Source organism: Coenobita brevimanus, chromosome 40, assembly GCF_032717465.1.
Source record: "Coenobita brevimanus isolate Jiangsu-jjx chromosome 40, ASM3271746v2, whole genome shotgun sequence".
Taxonomy (NCBI): domain Eukaryota; kingdom Metazoa; phylum Arthropoda; class Malacostraca; order Decapoda; family Coenobitidae; genus Coenobita; species Coenobita brevimanus.
The window spans coordinates 30,105,480-30,131,493 of NC_136993.1; the positions used below are offsets into that span (position 1 = coordinate 30,105,480).

At 43.0% G+C, this 26,014-nt stretch overlaps 1 protein-coding gene across 1 annotated transcript; it reads right to left on the reverse strand.

Annotated features, from left to right (window-relative positions):
• Window positions 1-1,565: 1,565 nt before the first annotated feature.
• Window positions 1,566-19,622, reverse strand: LOC145397020 (glutamate receptor ionotropic, delta-2-like). The gene is made up of 8 exons (XM_080270240.1): window positions 19,549-19,622; window positions 18,204-18,294; window positions 14,711-14,861; window positions 7,594-7,811; window positions 3,057-3,237; window positions 2,378-2,477; window positions 1,935-2,064; window positions 1,566-1,649 (listed from the first exon to the last, which is right to left on the reverse strand). Exons 1-8 carry the CDS (start codon window positions 19,620-19,622, stop codon window positions 1,566-1,568), a joined length of 1,029 nt encoding a protein of 342 aa, XP_080126366.1.
• Between the last annotated feature and the right edge of the window lie 6,392 nt (window positions 19,623-26,014).

Genomic DNA, 26,014 nt, shown 5'->3' on the forward strand with positions numbered 1-26,014 from the left:
TGTGTGTGTGTGTGTGTGTGTGTGTGTGTGAGCGTGTGTGTTAGCGTGTGTGTGTGTGTGTGTGTGTGTGTGTGTGTGTGTGTGTGTGTGTGTGTGTGTGTGAGCATTCTGAACCTATTAGTCAGAAAAATAACGGTATGTACAATGAATCAACGCAAGAAAACATACAAAATCCCTAAAAACATACAAAAGTAGTTCCAGTACAACTTTATTTTTCTCCAGAGCAAAGCAAGTAAAGGTACCAGAGTGCTTGGGTTTTCAGCCTGCGATTACCTTTCACAGTTTATTCTTTCCCTCTCCAGACGTTTTCATGCAGCTTAGCAAAGGCTTTATTTGCTGGAGAATAAAATGCTTTGAGTTTATTAGGAAATACAGTGACATGCCGATACTTTTCATTGTATCCTTTGTCATTGTGGAGAGAATGGAGAATGAGAGACTGGCTAGAAGTCTGTATGCGAGTGAATTGGTTTGGGAGAGGAGGAGGGGGAGATCAGGGATGAGACGGGGAAATGGAGTGTAGAGATATATTTGAGAGGGGGCTAAGAGATGGAGGAAGAGCAGCCGGATGGCAGATGACAGGGAGACTTGGAGGTGGTTTGTTTGCGGTCACCCCTTGTGGGATTGAGGCATCTGGCAAGAGATAGATAGACAGACATATAGATAGATAGATCTCTGCTCTGTCGAGTCTTCTTTGTAAACTTTAAGACTGTTCTCGTATGGAAGTTATTATAAAGAATCTCAAGTTTTCTTTTCTTCAATAAGGAATCCTTTATTAAATGCTTGTTATCTTTATATGATTTTATTTAGCTTAGAATATACAGATTTCGTGTTCTAAAGACGTTACAAGCAACATCCATTAATTTTTTTAACCCTTTCAGTCCGGTAACATTTTATTCTATTTTTCCTACTATCACTAGACGATTTAATTCAGTTTCGGGGAGATGAACCCAAGATAAAATGGTAAATGAATATCATATGTAACCCGCATCATTTCGACGAGCTTGTTGTGAGGCGAATAAATCGTGGGCAGCATGGATGACATATCGATCTATCTATCTATTGCCAGACGCCTTAATCTCGTAAGGAGTGGCCACAAGCAAATCGCCTCCATGTCGCCAAGTTCCACGCCATTTCATTGCCCTGGTCCCAACTTACGCCCCCTTCTCCCATATACCTCTCAGCTCCATCCATTCATCCATCCATCTCATCCTTGGCCTCCTCCTCCCTCTCCCTCCCTCCACCTATTTTGTCTTTGCCATTTCTAGACGGTTTCCTTCAGCTTAGAAGAGTTTCAGAATGTGTCCAGTCCAAATCGAGATCATCCTTGTCTCTCAATAGAAGTTTCTTTAATAGCAAAAATGAAATAAAAATGAGACGAGTTGAAAAAATTTAAGTTTATTTTTTTCTCTCTTACAAACTCGATCTGGCAACATTAGTAATTTAGTCCGCAAAATATTATAGTATACAACCTGGTCAGTAACTTGCAATGTGAAACCCCAAACGCCGGTGGATAACTGATTCGACTCTGCCACTCCAACAGCCTCACATCCTTCATCACGGACACATTACCGGAGGTGTGAGTAGATGAGCTCGAAGCAGAACACGTGAAAACTAATTGCCAAGCCAGCCACGTAAACCACTAGTGTTCCCTGCAATGTGAGAGAATATACTTTTAGGAAACTGCAACATATTTAATACATGTATTACAGGTTCACTTAATATATATGAATAGATAGATGGATAGATAGATAGATAGATAGATAGAGAGAGAGAGAGAGAGAGAGAGAGAGAGAGAGAGAGAGAGAGAGAGAGAGAGAGAGATGAATATGTGGATGGATGGAAAAGTGGAGGGATAGATGGATGGACGACAGATAGATAGATGGATGAATGAATGAGTGGAAAGTATGTTTCAAGAAAGCACAGAGAGGAGTTACCCATATATTGGAGAGGCTGAGTGAGGATCTGACGGCCATGGTTGTGGGTGGGTTGAGGCAGGTGGTCATGTTGGGGGTGTAGCTGTTGATCCAGTGGTCGTACATACCTGCTTCTCTCACTGTTATGATCCTGGAAACACGTGATTATGAATATGTTACCATAAACTTTTCACCTTAACTTGGCCCAGATTTTCGTCCTTTTGTTGTTTTGTTCACATAACTACTCCATCATGACCAGCACAATTCTAGTAATAAGCAACAATTACAATTCAGCATAGATGGCAATTTTAGGCCAAGTTAAGGTAAAAACAGAATAGCTAACTGATAACCTATTCATCCAAATAAACTTATTAAATATTAATCTTGATAAAGCCGAATGATCTTAATCACCTCAGGAGTAACTTACCAGATCAAGCAGATACAACTGATTTATGACAGCTGACCTGCGGCTGACAGCGTTGATGAATGGGCTGTCCTTGGGCCCCGCCATGGCACCCATCGCGGTTAGGAACTCCTCACGTGCTAGATAGAAGTCACACTTTCCTGTTGACACCAAGAAAATAGTTAAATATAGGCAACATTAGTGCCGTGAATACGCTATATGACTTTTCCGATATATCTTTCAGCGATCTTACGATATAGGAAGAAAAAAATATCGTACAATGGTAGATGATAATAAATGTAATCATGATCAACAGAACAAAGGCCGGACTGACGTTGAAACTACCAATCATTTTCTCGGAATAATGCTGACTACAGTTCTTATCTTATGGGGTCCATTTTCATAATCGTAAACCACAAAGGATCACAAGTATATTTCCAGGTCAAGGTCAATCTAAAAATTGTCTGGCATGTCCCAAAATATAATAAAAAAAAAGAAAAGAAAATGCAATGGTTTTCTTCTACGGTAATTGGGTTAAGTAAGATGACCTTTTTTGTCCTTTGTTCTTCATACTGCTGAGCCATGTTTTTGGAGCTTAGGTAGGTCCCTAGTTCATCACCTGTCATAGGTTTATCATTGTAAGGGCACACACACACACACACACACACACACACACACACACACACACACACACACACACACACACACACACACACAATCTCTCTCTCTCTCTAACCCACCTGTCACTGAAAAGTCCTGTGCCATCATCATCTTGGTCACGTCGTCCACGTGTATTAGGGTGTGGTCCCCCCTCCTCACTTTGACATCCAGGTTCTTCGTCACCTCAGAGGCGTCGAAGGTTTGAAATCTACCTTCCTTCTGCAGATTATTTATGTCTCGGAAAACGCCACTCTCAGCCGTCTGAAAGTGGCGAAATTTTCGTGGAAAGCACCAATCTTAACCGTCTGGAAGTAACGGAATGAAAGTCTTAAAGTGTTATTTATATAGCTTCTCTACAGTTACCCCAGAACCAGACATACTGTGACATAAATTCCCCAGCAGTGTTAGTTTATATTAGAAGTTTTTTTTTTTTTTTTTTCATGCGAGGAAGAAGGAACAAACGCTGAGCCCAGATAACAGTTCCTTCCGAGAAAAACAAAAACAATACAAAAGTGAGCCAAATTCAAGATCCGTTCATTTCGAGATGCCTGGACTCACTGCGTTTGAAAGACTGGAGATCATAGGAAGCAGGAAATACAGACAGAGGGAGACAGTTCCAGAGTTGAGCCGTTGCATAAATGAAGGACTGGGAGTAGCGGTTAACTCTTGCATTAGAGAGTTGGACAGAAAAGGGATGGGAGTTTGTTGCTAGACCGGTGCTCTGCACTCGTCGTAGAGGTGGAGGGATGCAAGCAGACGGTTCAGAAGAGCAGTGACCATTGAAGAAGCGATAGAAAAGAGATAAAGAGACAACAGTGCGGTGAAGAGACAGAGGTTGAAGGGAGTCATAAGAAGAGGAGAGTTGATGAGACAAAAAGCCTTTGACTCCACCCTAATGAGAAGAGCTGTATGTGGGGAACCTCCCCACGCATGGGAGTTGTACTCTATACACGGGCTAATAAACCAGTGTATTGAGTCAACAACGTGCAGGGGTAAAGAAGGCATGGAGTCGGCTTAGCACAGCTAATCTCTTGGAAGCAAATTTCACAAGAGATGCAATATAATCTTTCCAAGATAAGTCCCGAGTGAATGAAACCCCAAGCAAGCTCAAGGATGATGCAGGACTGAGCTGGATATTATTAAACATTAGTAGGTTTTCCTACCCCCCTGGGGGTAGGGGGTTTTCAAGAATACTCCCCCAGTATCCCTGCTTGTCGTAAAAGGCGACTAAAAGGGTTGGCGGAGGGTTAGTGCCCCTCCCCGGAAAACAACTAACTAAAAAAAACAAACAAGAAGCCTCGGACAAGGACTGACCAAACGATGACGACCCAGGACCGGACAAAGGACTTGGTAATGAGTACATGGAATGTAAGAGGAGCGAATGATGAGGTGAAAGAGAGAGAGATTGTCCAGGTGCTTGAGGATGCGAAAGTGGATGTATGTGGAATAACTGAAACAAAATGGTGAGGAGAAAGTGTGAGAGAATGGGAGTATGGATGGGGTATATGTTCAGGAGTAGATGAGAATGAGAGGGCAAAGGAAGGAGTGTGTATAGTTGTGAGTAAAAGATGGAAGAAGAGCATAAGAAAGTATGGATCAGTTGGGTCAAGGATTGTGTGGGTAAAGTTGAAAGTTGGAATACAAATGTGGGCGATTGTGTGTGTGTGTATGCGCCAACGCAAGATCGTGCTAGAAGAGTGAGAGAAGAGTTCTGGACAAATGTGGAAGTGTGCATGGAAAAGTTTGGAAGGAATGAGAGAGTGTTTTTGATTGGTGATATGAATGGTAAAGTTGGTAATGTGAAGGTGGATGGAATAGTTGGTGAGTGGGGTGTGCCTGCTGAGATAGATGAGAATGGGAGTGCGTTAGTGGACATTTGTGCTGGGAGGGGGTTGGTGATAGCCAATACCCTCTTCAGGCATAAAATGATCCACAGGTATACATGGCGAGTGATGAGAAGGGTGGGTGGTGAACTGAATGAAAGGAAGGCAATGATTGATTATGTGTGTGTGGATGAAAGGATGCGAAGATGTGTAAAGGATGCAAGAGTGTATAGAGGTTGGGGGAGTGGACTTTCTGACCACTACTTGGTGGTGGCCAGAATTAGGATGCAAGTAAGATGGAGGAATAGAAGAAGGGAAAGACGAGAGGAAGGAGTAGTTGCAAGGAGAGTGGAAAGGTTACAAGAGGATGAGAAAAAGGCAGAGTATAAGAGAGATGTGGAGGAACGATTGGGCAAATATGAATTGGAGCAGATGGGAGACGTGGAACGTATGTGTAAGATATTTACAGAAGAAATATGTGCAGCATGTGATGTGGTGTGTGGAAAGAAGAGAAGATGGAGGGGGGGTGCAAGGAACAGCGTGGTGAACTGAAGAGGTGAAACAGGCTGTGGCACAAAAGAAGAAAGCATACAATGAATGGATGAGAAATAGGGGCGTGGAAGAAGTTGACAGGCGGAAGAGAGAGTTATATGTGGAAAGGAAGAGAGAGGTGAAAAGATTAGTAAGAAAGAGTAAGAAGAGAGTGGATGAGGAATTTGGAAGGAATTTGAGTGTAAAGTGGAGGGACTGTAAGAAAATGTTCTGGAGAGAAGTGAAAAGAGTAAGACAGGGTGGAAGTGAAGTTAGCAGGGGAGTGAAAGATAAAAATGGTAGATTACTAGTGGAGAATGGAGAAAAAGTGAGCAGATGGAGAGAACACTTTAAGGAATTGTTGAACGTAGAGGATGGAAGTAATGCGAGTATAAGTGGCTGGGGAATGGCTGGGAGAAGGAGGGAGGTGAGAAGACAGGAAGAAATCAGTAGGATAGAAGTTGTGGAAGCAATGAAGAAAGTTAAATCGGGGAAAGCCCCAGGAATTGATGGAGTGTGTGGTGAACTGCTGAAGCATGGGGGAGAGATAGTAGTAGAATGGATGTGGAAGATGTGTAGATTGGCCTGGGAGGAAGGTAGAGTCCCGGAGGATTGGAAGTCAGGTATAATTATTCCCTTGTACAAAGGGAAGGGGGAAAAAGAAGTGTGTGGTAATCATAGGGGCATTTGTCTTCTTAGTATACTAGGAAAAGTGTATGGTAGGATACTTATAGACCGAGTTAGAGAAAGAACAGAGAAATTAGTTGGAGAAGAACAGGGAGGCTTTAGGAAGGGAAGAGGTTGTGTAGATCAGATATTCATTCTTAGATCTTTAGTGGAAAAGTTTCTAGAGAAGGGAAAAAAGTTGTATGCGGCTTTCATGGATTTGGAGAAAGCATATGACAGGGTGGATAGACAAGGATTGTGGAAAGTGTTAAGAATATATGGAGTAGATGGGAAGTTGTTGAATGCTGTGAAGAGTATGTACGATGGTGCGATGGCTGCAGTGCGTGTGGATGGTGAACTAAGTGAATTTTTCTCTTTGAAAGTTGGTTTGAAACAGGGATGTGTCATGTCTCCATGGTTGTTCAATCTGTACATGGATGGGGTAATAAAAGAGGTACAAGGTAAGGTAGTGGATGTTGGAGTGGCCCTGGTGAGAGAGGATAGTGTTTGGAAACTCCCTGTACTGTTGTTTGCAGATGATACTGTGTTGTTGAGTGAAGACGAAGGGGAGCTGCAAGGATTGGTGGATGAGTTTGAGAGAGTGTGTAAGAAACGGAACCTAAAGGTGAATGTAGGGAAGAGTAAAGTGATGGTCTTTGAGAGAGGTGAAGTCAGTGAATGTACAGCGAGGTTGGATGGTGAGGAATTGGAAAATGTGAGTACGTTTAAGTATTTGGGTAGTGTGATGAGTAAGGATGGAGGTTTGGAGGGTGAAGTGCTTGAAAGGGTACAGCAGGGAAGAAAGGTTGCTGGTTCCTTGAAAGCAGTGATAAGAAACAGGGAAGTGAGCATGGAAGTGAAAAAGTTACTACATGACAGTATTGTGATACCAACTCTAACGTACGGAAGTGAAGCTTGGACATTGTTGGAAGGACACAAGTCAAGAGTGAGAGCAGTGGAAATGAGTTATTTAAGTGGAGCCTGTGGAGTCACGTGGAGAGACAGGCTGACGAATGAGGATATAAAGAAGCGTTGTGGTGTGGATGTGGATGTGATAGGAAGCGTTATGAGGAACACACTGAGGTGGTTTGTCCATGTGGAGAGGATGGAGGGTGAAAGACTGACGAATAGATTGTATGTGAGTGAGGTGGAGGGGGGAAGAGGGAGGGGGAGGCCGAAGATGAGATGGAGGGATGGGGTGGAGAGGTATATGAGAGAGGGGGGTGTGAGTTGGGAGCAGGGCAGTGAAATGGAGGGGGACAGGGCGACTTGGAGGCGATTTGTTTGTGGCCACCCCAAACGGGATTGAGGCGTCTGGCAATAGATAGATAGATAGATAGGTTTTCCTGTGGAACAATAACCTGTATAATCTGTTCACGTTCTTGGCATATGACTTCTCATTGTCTCCTTCAGTAAGTCTGATACAGGATATGTTAAATTTCTCTATCTTGGCCTCCATGATCAGACAATTTACCTCGGAATATGTCTGCGTCTTGCCACAATCGCAGTAGGTCCGTTGACTGAATGAGCCAAGAAATACATCAATGCCATTGACGTTATATGATACTCTGTTACCCTTCATGGGGTAACTACTAACCTGAATAGTGTCAGCCTGACTAGATCCCTTCTGCACTAGAAATGTAATAGGTTTATCGATCACGTCCCTGAGAGACTGTATAGGCATTGGGATGTATCTGACAGCCAGGAGGGACACCAGGTTGCCCGTATAGCTACGTGTCAGCACCACAGTTGTCAGCATCCACACACCCAACACCACACGCTCCCATACCCACCATGTCCTGACAGGGCTGACATCTGAAATAAGCACATGAATTTATTCCAAATTAAGGTGTAACTGAGTTATTACTTCACTCTGATAGTTCTTTCATGTGGTATTGTATTTCGCTACTGATTTCTTAATCACACATATTAGGATTACTTTTGTCGCATATATGCATTAAAATATTCTATTTTTTTGCTCTCATGTATCCTTCGTACATAACAACATTCCTTGGATTTTTTTTTTTTTTATAACAGAACAGAGTAAGGAAAAACAAATGAATAAAAAAAATAATCCATACACCAGATTACTGCCGTCCTCTGTTCATAAGATATCTGTAACAGTTAGACCTGAACATCTCTAGGTTGAAGTTTGGATGGAAACAACTCTTGGGAAGCGAGTTCAAAAGAGATGCAGTATGGGGAATGAAAGAATTCTGATAGACAGAAGTTCTGCAATATGGATGAGTGACATTCCAGTCATGAGCGCTACCTGATGCCTGTGTAGCACGAGGGAAGGCATGGACAGGTGGCATCATGGATGCAACTTCGTTTGAGCATTTGCCATGAAATATCTGTAAAATAATGCAAGGGAGACAACATTTCTTCCTACTTGTAGGGGAGGTAGTTAATTTGTAATGGCAGGGTTGTTAATAATTCTAACAGCTTTGTTCTGAATTTTGTCTAGTTGTTTTAGTGCAACCTCTCCACATCCATTCCACAAGAGTGAGCACTATTCAAGCTGAGAGCGCACATGACTCTTATAAATTAAAGCTAACTGCTCGTCGGTGAAGAAGTTACGGACTCTGTACATTAATCCAAGTTTCTTTGAGGCGGTTTTAGCAAGTGATCTAACATGGGAGGTCCAGCTGAGGGCATTGTTAAGTGAGACGCCAAGAATTTCAATACTTTTGGAGATGGGGATATTAGTAGTAATGAAGGCAATAAACGAATATGGCAATATCTGTCTATTAGTAAAATGTATATATTTTCCCCCTGAGGGTATGGGGGTTTCAAGAATACTCCCCCAGTATCCCTGCTTGTCGTATGAGGCGACTAAAAGGGTTGGTGGTGGGTTAGTGCCCCACCCCGTAAAAAGAACTAACTAAACAAGTGAATAAAGCGCCTCGGACCAGGATGGACCATACGTTGACAATTAAGGAACGGACAAAGGACATTCTGAGGGTGGGGACATGGAATGTGAGAGGAGTGGATGATGAAGTGAAAGAGAGAGTGAGTGTTCAGGTGTTTGAGGATGCAAAAGTGGATATATGTGGATTGACTGAAACTAAATGAAAAGGTGAAAGGGTGAGAGAATGGGAATATGGTTTAGTTATATGTGAGGGAGTTAATGAGAATGAGTGGGCAAGAAAGGGAGTATGTCTGATGATAAGCAAGAAGTGAAAGGAGAATATAAGAGAGTATGGAACAGTGGGTGCAAGGATTGTATGAGTGAGGATGAAAGTAGGTATACAAGCGTGGGCCGAGTGGCAAGAGTGAAAGATGAGTTTTGGGCGAGAGTAGAAGCATGTATGGACAAATCTGAGAGGAGCGAGAGAGTGCTTTTGATTGGAGACATGAATGGCAAAGTTGAGAATGTACGAGTGGATGGAGTGGTTGGTCAGTGGGGTATGCCAGCTGAAGTAGATGGGAATGGTAGTACTTTGGTGGACAGCTGTACTGGTAAGGGGTTGACAATAGCCAACACCTACTTTCGGCATAAGATGATCCACCGGTATACATGGATAGTAATGAGGAGGATGGATGATGAACTTGTTGAATGAAAGACATTGATAGACTACATGTGTGTGGATGAGCGAATGAGAAGACAAGTGTTGGATGCAAGAGTGTGGAGAGGGTGGGGGAATGGAGACTCGGACCATCACTTAGTGATGGCCAAGATAAAGCTGCAAAGAAAATGGTTAAGGAGACGAAGGGGAAGACAGGAGGAAACAGCTCCTCTGAGAAGTGTGGAGAATTTGCAAGATAGTGAGAAAATGGCAGAGTATTAGAGTATAGTGGAAGAAAGATTGGGAATGTATGAGCTAGAGCAGATGGAAGGGGTGGAAGACCTATGTAAGATATTCACGGAAGAGATAGGTGCAGCGTGTGAAGTGGTTTGTGGAGTGAAGAGGAGATGCAAGGGTGTGCAAGGGACAGCATGATGGAATGATGAGGTGAAACGAGCTGTGGAACAAAAGAAGAAGGCATATAGTGAATGGTTAGCAAGTAGAGGTAGGGGAGAAGATGAGCGAGAGAAGAGAGAGGTATATGTGAGCAGGAGAAGGGAGGTGAAGAGACTAGTGAAGGACAGTAAGAAGAAAGTGGATGAAGAGTTTAGGAGGAATCTGAGTGTGAAATGAAGGGAGAGTAAGAAATTGTTTTGGAAGGAGGTAAGAAAGTAAGGCAATGTGAAAGGGGATATAGTAGGGAAGTGAAAGATAGGAATAATAGATTGCTGGTGGAGAAGAGAGAGAAATTGAGGAGATGGAAGGAGCACTTTGAGGATTTGTTGAATGTAGAGAGTGAGAGCAATGCGAGTACAAGTGGTTGGGGAATGGCTGGGAGAAGAAGAGATGAGAGGAGGGAGGAAGAGATCAGTAGGGCGGAAGTAGTGGAAGCGATGAAGAAGATTAAGTTGGTAAAGGCCCCAGGATGGAGTGTGTGGTGAAATGCTGAGGTATGGGGATGAGATTGTTGTGTAGTGGATATGGAAGTTGTGTAGATTGGCTTGGGAAGAGGGAAGGGTTCCAGAGGACTGGAAATCAGGTATAATTGTTCCTTTATACAAAGGAAAAGGAGATAGAGAAGTATGTGGTAACCATAGGGGTAGTTGCCTTCTTAGTGTGACTGGTAAAATATATGGTAGAATACTCATTGATAGGGTTAGGCATATGACAGAGGAGGGGGGAAGAGGGAGGGGTAGACCGAGGATGAGGTGGAGGGATGAAGTTGAGAGGTATATGAGGGAGGGGTGTGTGAGTTGGGGGGAGGGTAGTCAAATGGTGGGTGACAGAGCGACTTGGAGGCGTTTTGTCTGTGGCCACCCTTTGCGGGATTAGGGAGTCGGGCTATAGATAGATAGATAGATATATTTAGCTTTACTAGCATTAAATGAGACAAAGTTGTTTTGTCCCCATTCATTGATCGTAGATAGGCCTAGATTTATGGAGATGGCTGTACTGAGTTGAGAGGCAGAGATATTAGACTTTGTAAATGAGTGTCTGAGTGTGAATGAACTATGTAGTGTTGATGAAGTGCTGGGTTTGTCATGAATGGTAAATATAGAACCTAATAAAAAATGGCAATATTTGTATGTATATTCATTGTGATGTTTTCAACCGCTAACCATCGGCATCAGACAAACCAACGTGATATGTTATTATTATTTAAGCAAATGATCAGGGGCGTCATTTTCTCTTTCCCTGAGATGCATTTATATAGCATAATCATGTTTCCTCGTTTCCTTCTCTTCTGTAGTGTTGGTAGATTAAGTTTTTCTAGTTTTTCTTCTTAGCTTAGATCCCATAAGCCTGGTACCCATCTTGTAGCTGCCCTTTGTACTTTTTCAATCTTATCTATGTGTTTTTTTAGATCAGGATTCCAGACTACGATGCATACACCAGGGTTGGTCTTATGAATGATGTCCATATCTTTCTCAGCATATCTTCATTTATATACATGAATGCTATTCTCATACTAGCAAGCAGTGTTTACATGTTACGGACCTTCTCATTGATGTGGTCAGCTGGAGAGAGTCTGTTATTGATAATCACTCCCAGGTCCTTCTCCTTTTCTGATATGTGTAGGGTTAATCTTGCTAACTTATACTCCCAAACTCGTCTTTCCTCACTTTTCCCAGATTTAATACTTGACACGTCCACAATAAATCCACTTGCCATTTATTGCTCCATTCATGAGCTTGTTTAATTCCTCATGCAGCTCCATGCAAGAATCTGTGTTAGTTATTTTCTTTCGTATTTCTGCATCATCCGGAAATAGTTTAATAGGTTCCATTTCCAATATTACTATGTCATTTATATATACTAAAAACATATTTGGTGTCAACACTGAGCCCTGTGGAACTCCTCTAGTCACTTCCCTCCATGATGAGTAGTTTCTCCTGAATACTGTTCTCATTTCCCTTTTTCTGAGAAAATCCTGAATCCAACAGTATAGATTGCCTTGGATACCTCCTTGTTGGTACAGTTTCCATAAAGGTCTTTGGTGCGGTAGTCTGTCAAATGCTTTCTTGATATCTAATTAGATACTGTCTACCCATCCTTCTCTTTTCTGTAATGTTTCTGTAACTCTATCATAGTAGCTTCATAGATTAGGAACACATGATTTTCCCTTACTAAAACCGAACTGCCCTTTTGTTATCATACTGTGTTCTTCTAGATTGTTTACCCAAACTTTTCTTATCAGGTTTTCTAGTATCTTACTTACAACACTGGTCAGTGATAATGGTCGGCAGTTAAGTGGATTTTGTCTATTCCCTTTCTTGAAAAGGGGAACAATGTTTGCTTTCTTCCAAATATCAGGTAGTTTACCTTGACCTAGGGATTCCTTGAATATTAAATTCAATTTTCCGCTTAACTCTTCTGCACATTCATGTAGTACCCAACCTGATATTTCGCCAGGACCATTTGTGTGTGTGTGTGTGTGTGTGTGTGTGTGTGTGTGTGTGTGTGTGTAATAATCACAATAATTAACAAGGTATATTAAAAGATGTCAATATAAATATGTTCCTAGCCTGCTGTTCAGTTAACTTCAGTATCGAGCTGCCTTTTTTATTCTATTCTGGCTATATTCAAAGCTTCTATTCATCTTAGGAAATACGTACCTGCAGGTAAGAGTCTTAAGAGTTCATTTAAATCAATGGTTCACAAAGTTGGCGGTGGTCCAGAAAGATCCAGGGGGACGGTGAGGTACCATGGGACCGTGAGGACAAAGGGGGCGGTAAGGGGGTGGCAGGGTGGCATCAGAACCAAGTAAGCAGTTTTATTTTTTACAAAATCTGTATGATAAAAGCTAAGTCAGCAACACTTAAGTGGCATGTATGCTTTACAAAAAATAAAATTAACACAGAATTCAACAGGAAAGCATGGTTTTATTGTATTTTGTGGATCGAAGTCGGAATAAAAAATTCGAACGTTTACCAATGCTAGAATATCCGTTAGTGTGTGTGTCAGGAAGTAACTGGTTTAATAAATAATTTTATACAGTATATATGTTTGTTTACTGCTTTCATTCCCTAAATAGAGCTTTGCATGTGACTTAACCCGTCACATCCCGAGGTTTTCCACACCTCTGACATCCCCCAGTCCCGAGGTATTTTCGATTTTTTTTTTTTTTGGCTAAAACCTTCGCTTTTGGTGAGAAACATTGAAAATTCATAGAGAAATCGCTCACCTGAGGTTTAAAGTACCCAATCCAGGTAGGAGTTCCTCCTTACCTGACTGGGTTTTCTAACATGCTGGCACCAAAGAAAACGAGTTCTATGGGAGGGTAACTATTTTATCCACTCATAAACGGTATTTATTTATTTACTTGGTACGAATGTATATGTAGTATGAGAGTATATTGGTTTTCAAGCAGTAATAAAGCCATTATAAGCATTGTTTCACTCACTAACTAATCACCATACCTGACCTTTTTTTGCCACATTACCTGATCATTATTTCTGGCTGTTTCTTCTTCTAATGCTATGTAAACATTGTCCTCCACATTGTCATCGATTGGGGAATCACTCTGGCCCTGAATATCTTTTCTAGCCAGGTCAATGGTAACAGGTCCTTTGCCAAGACAATGGCATGAGGGGGGGAGGGGGGAGGTTATGCGTTGTAAGGCATTGTCCCTGCTTGGCATCTTGTAGAGGAATAGAGGAAGGTGTCCCGTGTATACATACGAAAAATCACGCACGAAAATTGAAAATTGTGCAAATTAGGTACCTTGCAATTGCACGACGTACTGGTACGTTGCCGGGACTGGCAAATGCAAATCGTTGCAACGTACCCATACGTCGACGGGACAGGGCGGGTTAAAAATGCTCACTCGCTACCCCACCCATGTGGGGGGGTGGGAGTAGGGGGGCCTCCTAAATAGCCTTTGCCCACCCCAAGGAAAATTGAAATGACGCCCATGCAAATGATATCTCATATTTGGAGGGGCTATAGGAAATTTTTTTTTTTTTCAATATTTTACTACAAATTTTATCACAAGTTTTGTCCTGCTATGCTGCAGAGTAGTAACCAGTAATCAAGGCTGGTTTGCTACTCATTAAGGTACTTTTGCAGCACAATGAGAAAATTCTTTGTAATTTTGATCTTAGGACTCCATACAGTGTGAATAACTGCTCCCAATATTGCCTGCGAAGCCATACCGAGAGTGTTTTCATGAGGGATTTCTCTCACTCTTAGTAATTTAGTTCGGTTATAGAAACTTTTTTTTTTTTAATAATTCACTACTTAATACATATGTGGTAATTGTTATGGGTATTCATGATATTTACAATTATCCCTGAAACCACGTGATATCAAAACAAAACAAAATGCTAGGAATGAGATGTTATAATTTCATGGAAGTATAAAACCCTGATGCAACAGTGCAAGTAATGAGATATTGTTGTTAAAACTTTGATGGAATGGACCGAGTGAATGTATTTAGATGCCTTGATCAACAGTCCAATACATCTGTACGACCACATTTGGTTGTAGGATGGCAATTCTACCCCAAAACTGACAACTTCAACCATAACATATAGAAGAAGCTGGAGGTCTTACCTTGTTGTAACAGCACTCGAACGCAGGTGGATGCCTTAACCAGTAGCCCTGTGCAATGACAAGGCTGGGTTTGTAGACAGGAGGGAAATAGTGTCATTACTGTAAGGACCCCCAATAAAGCCGTAAGAAGCGCTGACCAAACACGAGGACCCAGGGGTTCTAGGAAGCTCCAGGGGTTCACTTCAGGATTGCCACGACCCGCGATCATCCTGTTGTATATGATGTCAACGGGGAAGGTGAAGTCCAACACCTTGTCTCTCGCAGCAGTGATGGTAAAGAGGCCAAGGCTGATGTCCACTTCCTGAAATAAAGAGTTAATTAGTATCTGAAGTGCAATACTGTAAGGTACCTCAAAATCACACATATCTTCTTATCTACATTTTATAAAATCAGCCTTGGACAAGGACTGACCAAATGATGATGACCCAGTACCGGACAAAGGACTTGGTAATGGCAACATGGAATGTAAAAGGAGCGAATGATGAGGTGAAAGAGAGAGAGATTGTCCAGGTGCTTGAGGGTGCGAAAGTGGATGTATGTGGAATAACTGAAACAAAATGGAGAGGAGAAAGTGTGAGAAAATGGGAGCATGGATGGGGTATATGTGCAGGAGTAGGTGAAAATTAGAGGGCAAAGGAAGGAGTATGTATAGTTGTGAGTAAAAGTTGGAAGAAGGGCATAAGACAGTATGGATCACTTGGGTCAACGATTGTGTGGGTAAGGTTGAAAGTTGGAATACAAATGTGGGCGATTGTGTGTGTGTATGTGCCAACGAAAAATCGTGCTAGCAGAGCGAGAGAAGAGTTCTGGACAAATGTGGAAGTGTGCATGGAAAAGTTTGGAAGGAATGAGAGAGTGTTTTTGGTCGGTGATATGAATGGTAAAGTAGGGAATGTGAAGGTGGATGAAATAGTTGGTGAGTGGGGTGTGCCTACTGAGATAGATGAGAATGGGAGTGCGTTAGTGGACATTTGTGCTGGGAGGGGGTTGGTGATAGCCAATACCCTCTTCAGGCACAAAATGATCCACAAGTACATATGGCAAGTGATGAGAGGGGTGGGTGGTGAACTGAATGAAAGGAAGGCAATGATTGATTATGTGTGTGTGGATGAAAGGATGCGAAGATGTGTAATGGATGCAAGAGCTTATAGAGGTTGGAGGAGTGGACTTTCTGACCACTACTTGGTGGTGGCCAGAATTAGGATCCAAGTAAGATGGAGAAATAGAAGGGAAAGACGAGAGGAAGGAGTAGTTGCAAGGAGAGTGGAAAGGTTACAAGAGGATGAGAAAAAGGCAGAGTATAAGAGAGAAGTGGAGGAGCGATTGGGCAAATATGAATTGGAGCAGATGGGGGACGTGGAAGATGTGTGCAGGATATTTACAGAAGAAATATGTGCAGCATGTGATGTGGTTTGTGGGAGGAAGAGAAGATGGAGGGGGGGTGCAAGGAACAGCGTGGTGGACTGAAGAGGTTAGACAGGCTGTGGCACAAAAGAAGAAAGCATACAATGAATGGATGAGAAATAGGGGCGTGGAAGAAGTTGAGAGGCGGAAGAGAGAGTTATATGTAAAAAGAAAGACAGAGGTGAAAAGATTAGTAAGAGAGAGTAAGAAGAGAGTGGATGAGGAATTTGGAAGGAATTTGAGTGTAAAGTGGAGGGGCTGTAAGAAAATGTTCTGGAAAGAGGCAAAGAGAGTAAGACAGGGTGGAAGTGAGGTTAGCAGGGGAGTGAAAGATAAAAATGGTAGATTACTAGTGGAGAAGGGAGAAAAAGTGAGCAGATGGAGAGAACATTTTAAGGAATTGTTGAACATACAGGATGGAAGTAATGCGAGTATAAATGGCTGGGGAATGGCTGGGAGAAGGAGGGAGGTGAGAAGACAGGAAGAAATCAGTAGGATATAAGTTGTGGAAGCAGTGAAGAAAGTTAAATTGGGGAAAGCCCCAAGAATTGATGGAGTGTGTGGTGAACTGCTGAAGCATGGGGGAGAGATAGTAGTAGAATGGATGTGGAAGATGTGCAAATTGACCTGGGAGGAAGGTAGAGTCCCGGAGGATTGGAAGTCAGGTATAATTATTCCCTTGTACAAAAGGAAAAGAGGAAAAAGAAGTGTGTGGTAATCATAGGGGCATTTGTCTTCTTAGTATACTAGGAAAAGTGTATGGTAGGATACCTATGGACAGAGTTAGAGAAAGAGCAGAGGATTTAGTTGGAGAAGAACAAGGAGGCTTTAGGAAGGGAAGAGGTTGTGTAGATCAGATATTCATTCTTAGATCTTTAGTGGAAAAGTTTCTAGAGAAGGGAAAGAAGTTGCATGCAGCTTTCATGGATTTGGAGAAAGCATATGGCACGGTGGATAGACAAAGATTGTGGAAAGTATTAAGAATATATGAAGTTGATGGGAAGTTGTTGAATGCTGTGAAGAGTATGTACGATGGTGCTAAGGCCGCAGTTGTGTGGATGGTGAACTAAGTGAATTTTTCTCTTTGAAGGTTGGGTTGAAACAGGGATGCGTCATGTCTCCATGGTTGTTCAATCTGTACATGGATGGGGTAATAAAAGAGGTACAAGGTAGGGTAGTGGATGTTGGAGTGGCCCTGGTGAGAGAGGATAGTGTTTGGAAACTCCCGTACTGTTGTTTGCAGATGATACTGTGTTGTTGAATGAAGACGAAGGGGAGCTGCAAGGCATGGTGGCTGAGTTTGGGAGAGTGTGTAAGAAACAGAATCTAAAGGTGAACGTAGGGAAGAGTAAAATGATGGTCTTTGAGAGAGGTGAAGTCAGTGAATGTACAGCGAGGTTGGATGGTGAGGAATTGGAAAATGTGAGTACGTTTAAGTACTTGGGTAGTGTGATGAGTAAGGATGGAGGTTTGGAGGGTGAAGTGCTTGAAAGGGTACAGCAGGGAAGAAAGGTTGCTGGTTCTTTGAAAGCAGTGATAAGAAACAGGGAAGTGAGCATGGAAGTGAAAAAGTTACTACATGACAGTATTATGATACCAACTCTAACGTATGAAAGTGAAGCTTGGACGTTGTTGGTAGGACTCAAGTCAAGAGTGAGAGCAGTGGAAATAAGTTATTTAAGAGGAGCCTGTGGAGTCACATTGAGAGACAGGCTGACGAATGAGGATATAAAGGAGCGTTGTGGTGTGGATGTGGATGTGATAGGAAGCGTTATGAGGAACACACTGAGGTGGTTTGGCCATGTGGAGAGGATGGAGTGTGAAAGACTGACAAACAGAATGTATGTGAGTGAGGTGGAGGGGGGAAGAAGGAGGGGGAGGCCGATGATGAGATGGAGGGATGGGGTGGAGAGGTATATGAGAGAGGGGGGTGTGAGTTGGGAGCAGGGCAGTGAAATGGCGGGGGACAGGTCGACGTGGAGGCGATTTGTTTGTGGCCACCCCAATCGGGATTGAGGCACCTGGCAATAGATAGATAGATAGTTTCTGATGGCTTTTTGTCCATTTTGTCTCTGGTCGTTTTATCTGTCCATCCACCTTTCAGTTTGTGTATCCATCTCTAATACCAGTTTAGTCAACATGATCTTCAATGAACTGATTAAATGGCACAATGTAAGGGAAATAAAGTGATTAAATCCACATACGACACATAATGATGCAAGGCCGTAAATGGACCTACTTCCCGCATTAACATTCCGATCATGCCGGTCCAGGACCCGTCAGGCTGTTCCACTCCCCACGCTCTGTCAGCGGGAGTTACATAGTCGTATCTGCAAAGTTAGTGACAGGGGAATATTTCAACACCACATCCACATTAATATCACATATACTATATATATATATATATATATATATATATATATATATATATATATATATTATTACGTGTGACCGATATACATTGCTTATATTCATATGTAATATTCGGAATCTTTAATATTCATTTCTTAGTACCATGCTTAGTGTTCTGTGAATCGACTTTGTAAATAACAGACTGCAGGAAACAGCCTGGCCCAGCTCTGTGTCGATGTTTTTAAGAGCTGTTTCGAACCACCTTCCTGAATCTGCTCATAATTTCGACCTTGAGTTTCTGTTTTGCCCTTCTAGCTTCATTGAGATGTGCTTCTTGCTTCTCTGAGTTACCCTTCATGCTCTTATGAGTTTGTCTATTTAACCCGCCCCATCCCAACCACCTTTCCACCACTGACTCCCCCCAATCTGGACCAATTTTGAAAAAAAAAAAAAATTAGCTCAAGCCTCAGCTTTTGGTGTGGAACATCGAAAATTCATAGAGAAATCGCTCACCTGAGGTTTAAAATACTCAATACACGTATCGGTACCTCCTTAACTTACTGTGTTTTCTATCAAGCTGACTCCAAACAAAACAAGTTCTATGGGAGGGTAACTATTCCACAACACTCATAAACGGTATTTATTTATTTATTTAGTACGAATTTATGTGTAGTACAAGAGTATATTGATTATCATACAGTAATATAGGCAATAAAAGCATTGTTTCACTCACCAAACACATCAACATACCTGACCTTTTTTGGCAACATTACCTGATCATCATTTCTGACTGTTTCTTCCTCTAATGCTATGTAAACTTTGTCCTCCACATTGTCATCGATTTGGAAATCACTCTGGCTCTGAATTTCGTACCGTTGCACTACATGTCTTTACTGGTTAGGTCACTGGTAGCAGGTGAATTGCCGAGACAATGGCATGCAGGGGGGGGGAGGTCATGCTGGGTAAGGCATTGTCCCTGCCTGGCATCTTGTAGAGGAAGGGTTCCCATGTACATGTACCAAAAATCACCCCGAAAATTGAAAATTGTGCAAATTAGGGGCCTTGCAATTTATGACCATTTATATACGTCAATGGGACTGACAGTGAAAAACTTGTTGACATATATATATGTCAACGGGATGTGGTGGGTTAAGCCAGGCTGGGACTACCACAAGGGGGGGAGAGGAGGAAGGAGAGCGACCAGAGCAGCCATGCAAGACGGACGTACTTACGTTGCCTGCAACCCGTTGAGGGGGGCAACCAGCCAGCCACAGTCTCCCACCTCCCAGAAGATGCAGGGGACCATGGTTTGGTTAAGCGTAATGGCAGGGTATGGATTCGTCAAACACCAGGATACTTGCGTTGATGTTTTTGTGCACCGCCAGGCAATCATTAAACCAAACCCACGGCACCTTCAACTCTCCCTAGGTGATGGAGAATCGGGATGGAGAATCGGTGGAGTTTAGTATGTTTGGAACCCCCAAGGGTCATGAGGCCTGGGATGTTACTGGGCCGGGTGGTGTAGCTGTGCAAGGTTCTGCCCATGCACGGCGGCACCTGACGGCCTGGGGACATCAGGCCAGGGATCCTGGGAGTTCCGAACAGATGAACCTCGTCGTGGAGATGTGTATCATGACAGCGAAGGCTTTTTGTGCGGGTGATAAGAGGGCTTTGTGCGTTCTCCCAAAGATCTTCAAGGAGAATGGGCTGCCTTGCCTTATCATCCCCAAGTGCTTTGCCCGCGATATACACTCTGTCCCTCGCCAATGGGAGTGTCAGGCTCGTCCACCACAGCCACGATCTGCTGCTCCTTGTCAGATGCCGAGGAAGAGGCTTAGGCTGGAGGCCCTCTCAACCGACAGACAGCCTCTCAGATTACCGACCCGGTCCCGGACTTGACCAATGCTACAACTATGACCACGACGACGGCGGAAGTCCACCAGCCGCCAGCAATGTCTGAGGAGGAGCGGGACTCAATTGACACTGCCTCCATGGCCGAGGAAACATCGACCGGCTCCTCAACCAAGGAGGAAGTTGGTGAGTCCCCCCTCCTCAGACAGAGGAGGGCACCCCATCTCGCCCTCCCATCATCGACCTCAAGGATCAGCTGGACGTAGCCTCCTATAGACACCTCCTGGCTCTCAGTGCTCACACCCGGTCGTACCAGCCCGGAACGACATATACCACCCTTTACGATATGCTCCGAGCTGCTGACCAGTGTGAGGACTTAAGACCTTTCTGACTGTCAGATGGGAGGAGGTGCGTCTAGCCAACCTCAGGGCGTTTTACCACATGCTCCCACCTCGTCTGGCCCCTTAGATCGCCGGTGCTGTGCAGTGGAGTGGCTTCAATTTTGTATATATCCATCCTGGCTGGCCTAATGCCCCATATTGAAGGTGATGGCCATTAAGCCAAACACACACACACAAACACACACACACACACACACACACACACACACACACACACACACACACACACACACACACACACACACACACACACACACACACACACACACACACACACACACACACACACAAGGGGGGACTTTGATGCATGGTCACGGAGGGTGAAGATGTGTTTTCTGAGCTCTCCTCTAGCTTTCAGGGTTGCCTCAATGGTAATTAGCATTTTTTTCCACCCTTCTGGTGACATTAGGCTACCTAGTTTCTAACTTTCCTCCCCTCCCAATTAGTTTGGAACAGTAGGTGTCTGTTCCTATTTACTGAGTTTGCCTTTGCTTATTGTCCACGGAGGATCCCCCCCACTGATCGCTTTGGGGCGTGAATAATCACAGTCGGGCCTCCCTGGCATGGTTTGAGAGGGTAATCTCAGCCTTAAGTGTTTGGTTGTGGGTTGTTTGTCCTCTGCTCGCTTTTCTCCTTCCCACTTCCCCCGCAAGGGGGAAGTGGTCCCTATGGCGGATGCCCCTACTGCCTCCCCCCCCCTTCAGGGGGGGAGGCGGCCCTGACGAAACCTCAACGGATTTACGGACTGACTGCCCACAGACTGATAGGCCCCAGACACATATCTTGGACATACTTGTAAATAACGCTCAGTATGTCACCCTACATGCTCTAGGTTCTACTCCCTTGAGCAGTCTCAATCCTTTCCTCATCAAGAAAGTGATTGATTACTGTGCTGGGGAAGTGGAACAAGTTAAAAAAACTTGGTAACAGAGACCTTCTTATTAAAACCGTAAACTCATCCCAGGTTAAAGACTTAATGAAACTCTGTAAGCTCCATGAATATGATGTCAAGCCGAAGATCCCATTCCATGAATTCCTGCAAAGGTGTTATCACCTGCAGGGATCTCATGGTTATGGAAGAGGACGAGATCATACGGGAACTTGCTCACCAGGAGGTAATCGGTGCCTGGTTTATTACAAGATATTCTGAAGGTGTGAGGATGAAGACTGCCACTATTGTCTTGACTTTTGGCAAAGTTTCACTTCTAGACCATGTCAAAGTTGGCTACAAAATTGTTAATGTAAGGCCATACATCCCCAATCCACTTCATTGCTTAAGATGTCAATTATATAGGCACGGTGATAAGACTTGTTGGGCTTCCCAGTCAGTGTGTGGCAAATGTGGAACATAGGGACATGATGTTGAACACTGCACATCGGAGACGGTACATTGTTTTCACTGCAAAGGCGTATACTCCACTTCCTCTAGGGATTATCCCAAATGGAAGGAGGAGAAAGAGGTCTGCATAGTGAAAGCAATTGAGGGCATTTCCTACTACAAAGCTAGGAAAAAGGAGAAAGAGTTGTATGCAACTCCCATGCCGAATAGGTCCTATTTTTCAGTGGCAATGTCCTGTCCCATGATGTGTTCTGTTGAAACACAGACTGACCCTGAAACTGTTTCTCTTGCCTCACACTCTACCTCTCCATCTGAGCCTCCTGTCCAATTCATCTCTCAAACTGACACCCCTGTTGCATCTTCGTACTCTCAGGCTGCTGCTGCCTCTCAGTCAGTCAAGCCTAAACCGAAGCCTGACAACTCTAACAAGAGTGATATGACCACCCTTACCAAGTCACGACCTCATATTCTTCCTGCTCCTGGCCCAGCGAGGGAGAGAAAAGGTAGCTCTTCCTCAGTGGAATCTGGGACCCTAGTTATTGACGAAAACATGAAAGTTTCCGTCACCAAGCACCGGGATAGTTCCCCCTGTAGTCGCTTGCCTGTTGGTGGGCGGCATAAAAGAACTAAGAGCATGGGCCACCCTCGTAAATCTTAAACCACTGCATTAATTATATTACAATGGAATTGTAGAGGTATTGGGAATAAATTACAAAATATAGCAATTTTGCTTTTCATACACAGACCAGCCATTGTTTACAGGAGACGCACCTGGAGGATCATCCTGATCCTCAACAGTTCAAACACTACCACTCGTATAGAAGATATGAAGGTTACGGAGTCGCCATATACACACATAAATCACACCTACAAATGGAAGTGATTATAAATTCTACTCTAGAACTGGTCGCATGCAGAGTAAAATTTAATAACAAGTATCTCTCTATTTACTCTCTGTACTATCCTCCACATGGCCTCATTGATAGTGATGCTATATATTCACTATTTGAACATCTATCTGGGAATAAGTTAGTGCTGGGCAATTTTAACGCCCATCACTATTAATGGGGAAGCTTGAGGATTGATGGTCGTGGGGAGCAAGTAGCTGATCTAACTCTACAGTTCAACCTCTGTCTTCTGAATGATGGTAGAGTGACTCGTGTAGATGATCGTACTGGTAACTTTTCGGCCATTGACTTATCTTTGACCTTCCCTGGTATACATCAAGATTTCTCGTGGGACCCTTATGACGACTCCCTGGGAAGTGATCATTTACCCATCTGTCTTTCTAATACACGCGACATCGTTTCGGACCCTCCGCCTCCAAAATTTAACTATAAGAAAGCAGATTGAGGATCCTTCTCAAGGATTGCCAATTTACTGTAGATATATCTGGGGAGACCATAGATGTTAAAGTAAAAAAATGTAACTACATCCATATTACACGCAGCTGAGGCTGCTATTCCCAAGACTTCTACAGTTCATGTAAAGCATGGAGCACATTGGTGGACACCGGATTGCCGAAATGCATTAAGGAAACACAATAGGAGATACAGGATTTTTTATAGTCATCCTAGTGAGGAAAAATTTATTTCATACAAACAGGCATCGGCTAAGGCAAGCAGAATAATGAGGGCCAAACGTGATTCCTGGCGGTCCTTTGTGTCCACGGTGAATCGTACTACACCATTAAGTAAAGTCTAGTCCACTATAAGAATATTTAATAATAAAGGCCCATACCTCCCTGTCACAACCCTACAGGTGAACAACACCATCTATGACGAGCCCTTGGACGTTGCTAACATCCTCACCAGGAGTTTTTCTCATATAAGTAGCTCAGCCAATTATAATCCGCGTTTTCAACATCATAAACGCACAGCTGAGCTACAGATCATAGACTTTGCCACAGAAGACGTAGACTCTTTGTACAACCAAGAGTTTACGCTGGATGAACTGCTCCTTGCCCTCAAATCCTGTAAAGACACAAGCCCTGGACCAGACACCATCACGTATGGTATGATCCAGCATCTTAATCAGGACAACCTGATTACGATGTTAGCATTGTACAATGAGATTTGGGCATCTCGAACATTCCCAAACTCATGGCACTTTGCACACGTCATACCAATACCCAAAGAGGCTGGTTGTCTTATGAATCCCACTTCATTTCGTCCTATTGTGTTGATTTCTTGTCTAAGGTCATGGAACGAATGGTAAGCAATAGTTTTTTTTTTTTTTGAGTCGAAGAATTTGTTAAATGATCAAGAATGTGGCTTCCACAAATACAGAAGTTCACTAGGTCATTTAATGAATTTGGAGTATTGTATTGCAGAGGCATTTGCCAATAAAGAATTCATGATGGGAATGTTCTTGGATACCAGTAAAGCCTTTGACATGATATGGCGACATAGTATACTAATGAAGCTCTATGCTTACGGCTTAATAGGAATTTTCCCTATTTTTATTTCTAATTTCTTAAGGAACAGGACTTTCTCTGTCAAACTGCCCTGTAACGTAACATCGGATATATTTACCCAGAACTTTCTGCCACAGGGAAGTGTGCGTAGTCCCACTTTATTTAGTATTATTATCAATGATATTCTGTCATCAGCTCCCATCCCGAGGAATCTTAAATACTCACTCCATGCTGATGATTGTGCAATATGGCACTTTTCCCATAATGCACAATTTTCCGCTGGGTGGATTCAAGCAGCCCTTGATTCTGTCCACCAATGGGCCTTGCAGTGGGGATTTAAGTTTTCCATCCCAAAGTATGCCGATGTGGTCTTCACTAATCGTAACGTACCTAATTTGTGCCTGACTTTGGAAAACCAGGGATTACCTTTTGAAAATTCTGGAAAGTTTCTTGGGAATACATTTTAATCAAAGTTTGAACTTCAAAATTCATGTTAATAATTTGCTTGCTTGTTGTGATAAACCAGTAAGTGTCCTCAAGTACATAGCGGGTACTACATGGGTTGCCGACAGAAAATCTTTATTAACGGTATATAAGTTCCTTATTCGATCGAAGCTAGACTATGGCGCACAGGTGTATGGTTCGGCATCCAATGTCACACTGAAAGGATTGCATGTGTTGCAGAATAAATGTTTGCGAATGTGTCTTGGAGCCATCCGGTTTACCCGTGTAGCTCGTATGGAAGTGGAGGCGAATGTGCCTCACCTCAGTATTCGTGATGACCACCTGGCCTTGTTCTATGGACTAAGAACATATGGGAAAAGTAATATCGGCAATGTGGCCTGTACCCCCCTGCATCAATACCACCATCTTATGCGCAGTGTGCGTCGGCCACTTCCCATTTGCCTCCACTTATTGACTCAGGAGCTTGGTGTGGACCCCAGTGACTGTTACAAGTTGGTGATTAACCCCTACACCGCGGGCATGTTTACCGATGTTTTGCATGTGCCGCGGGGTTATTTGGGCTCCGACAGACTCTCAAAAAATATTTGCCAAAAATCAGTTATTAGTCCTAGAATATTAAAATTACATATGCTTATGGCACATACCTTCAGCTTTCTCCTGGAATGTTTGTTGAGCCTTCGTCTGTTACCGTAGGACTTGTGGAGACCTCTGAAGTTGGGTAACGAAGTCTCCACTTTACACTTCCCGATAACCCGTAATATGATTACCACAGCCAGATATTAACACTAGAAACACTACTCTATGATTTTCAAATAGTTTGGGATCCATACTCCAAAAAAAAAAACCCACTGTGAAAGCAATGAAAATTATGAGTGCGTCTGACCGTCGCACTTGCGCTAGTTCGCTCTTGGTACTCTGTCTTTTATTATTCATAAAACCCCTCACACTTTATATTTCTATTACTATATAACACTTATATATATCTACAGTCTTTATCCATAAGATTCTTTCAGTAGTATTAGTTTATTGTCACTGTAGGGATTCAATTTGTTTCAGTAAATTACATGGCATTCACTTTCTCGTCCTGTATACTAGCACTGAGAGTGAATGTCACTTTCATCTTCACTCTCATAACTCATAGTATTCAGACATGCTAGAGTGAAACTTTCACTTTCAGTACTCCTAGGGTATATACTCGTATTCTTATAATACTACTCATTTACATT

Coding starts and splice junctions, on each gene's coding strand:
- LOC145397020 (XM_080270240.1), bottom strand. CDS start 19,622: ATGGTCCCCTGCATCTTCTGGGAGGTGGGAGACTGTGGCTGGCTGGTT. Junction 2,065..2,377: donor ATCAACGCTGTCAGCCGCAG/GTCAGCTGTCAT, acceptor ACGTGTTTCCAG/GATCATAACAGTGAGAGAAG. Junction 1,650..1,934: donor TCAGCCTCTCCAATATATGG/GTAACTCCTCTC, acceptor CTCACATTGCAG/GGAACACTAGTGGTTTACGT.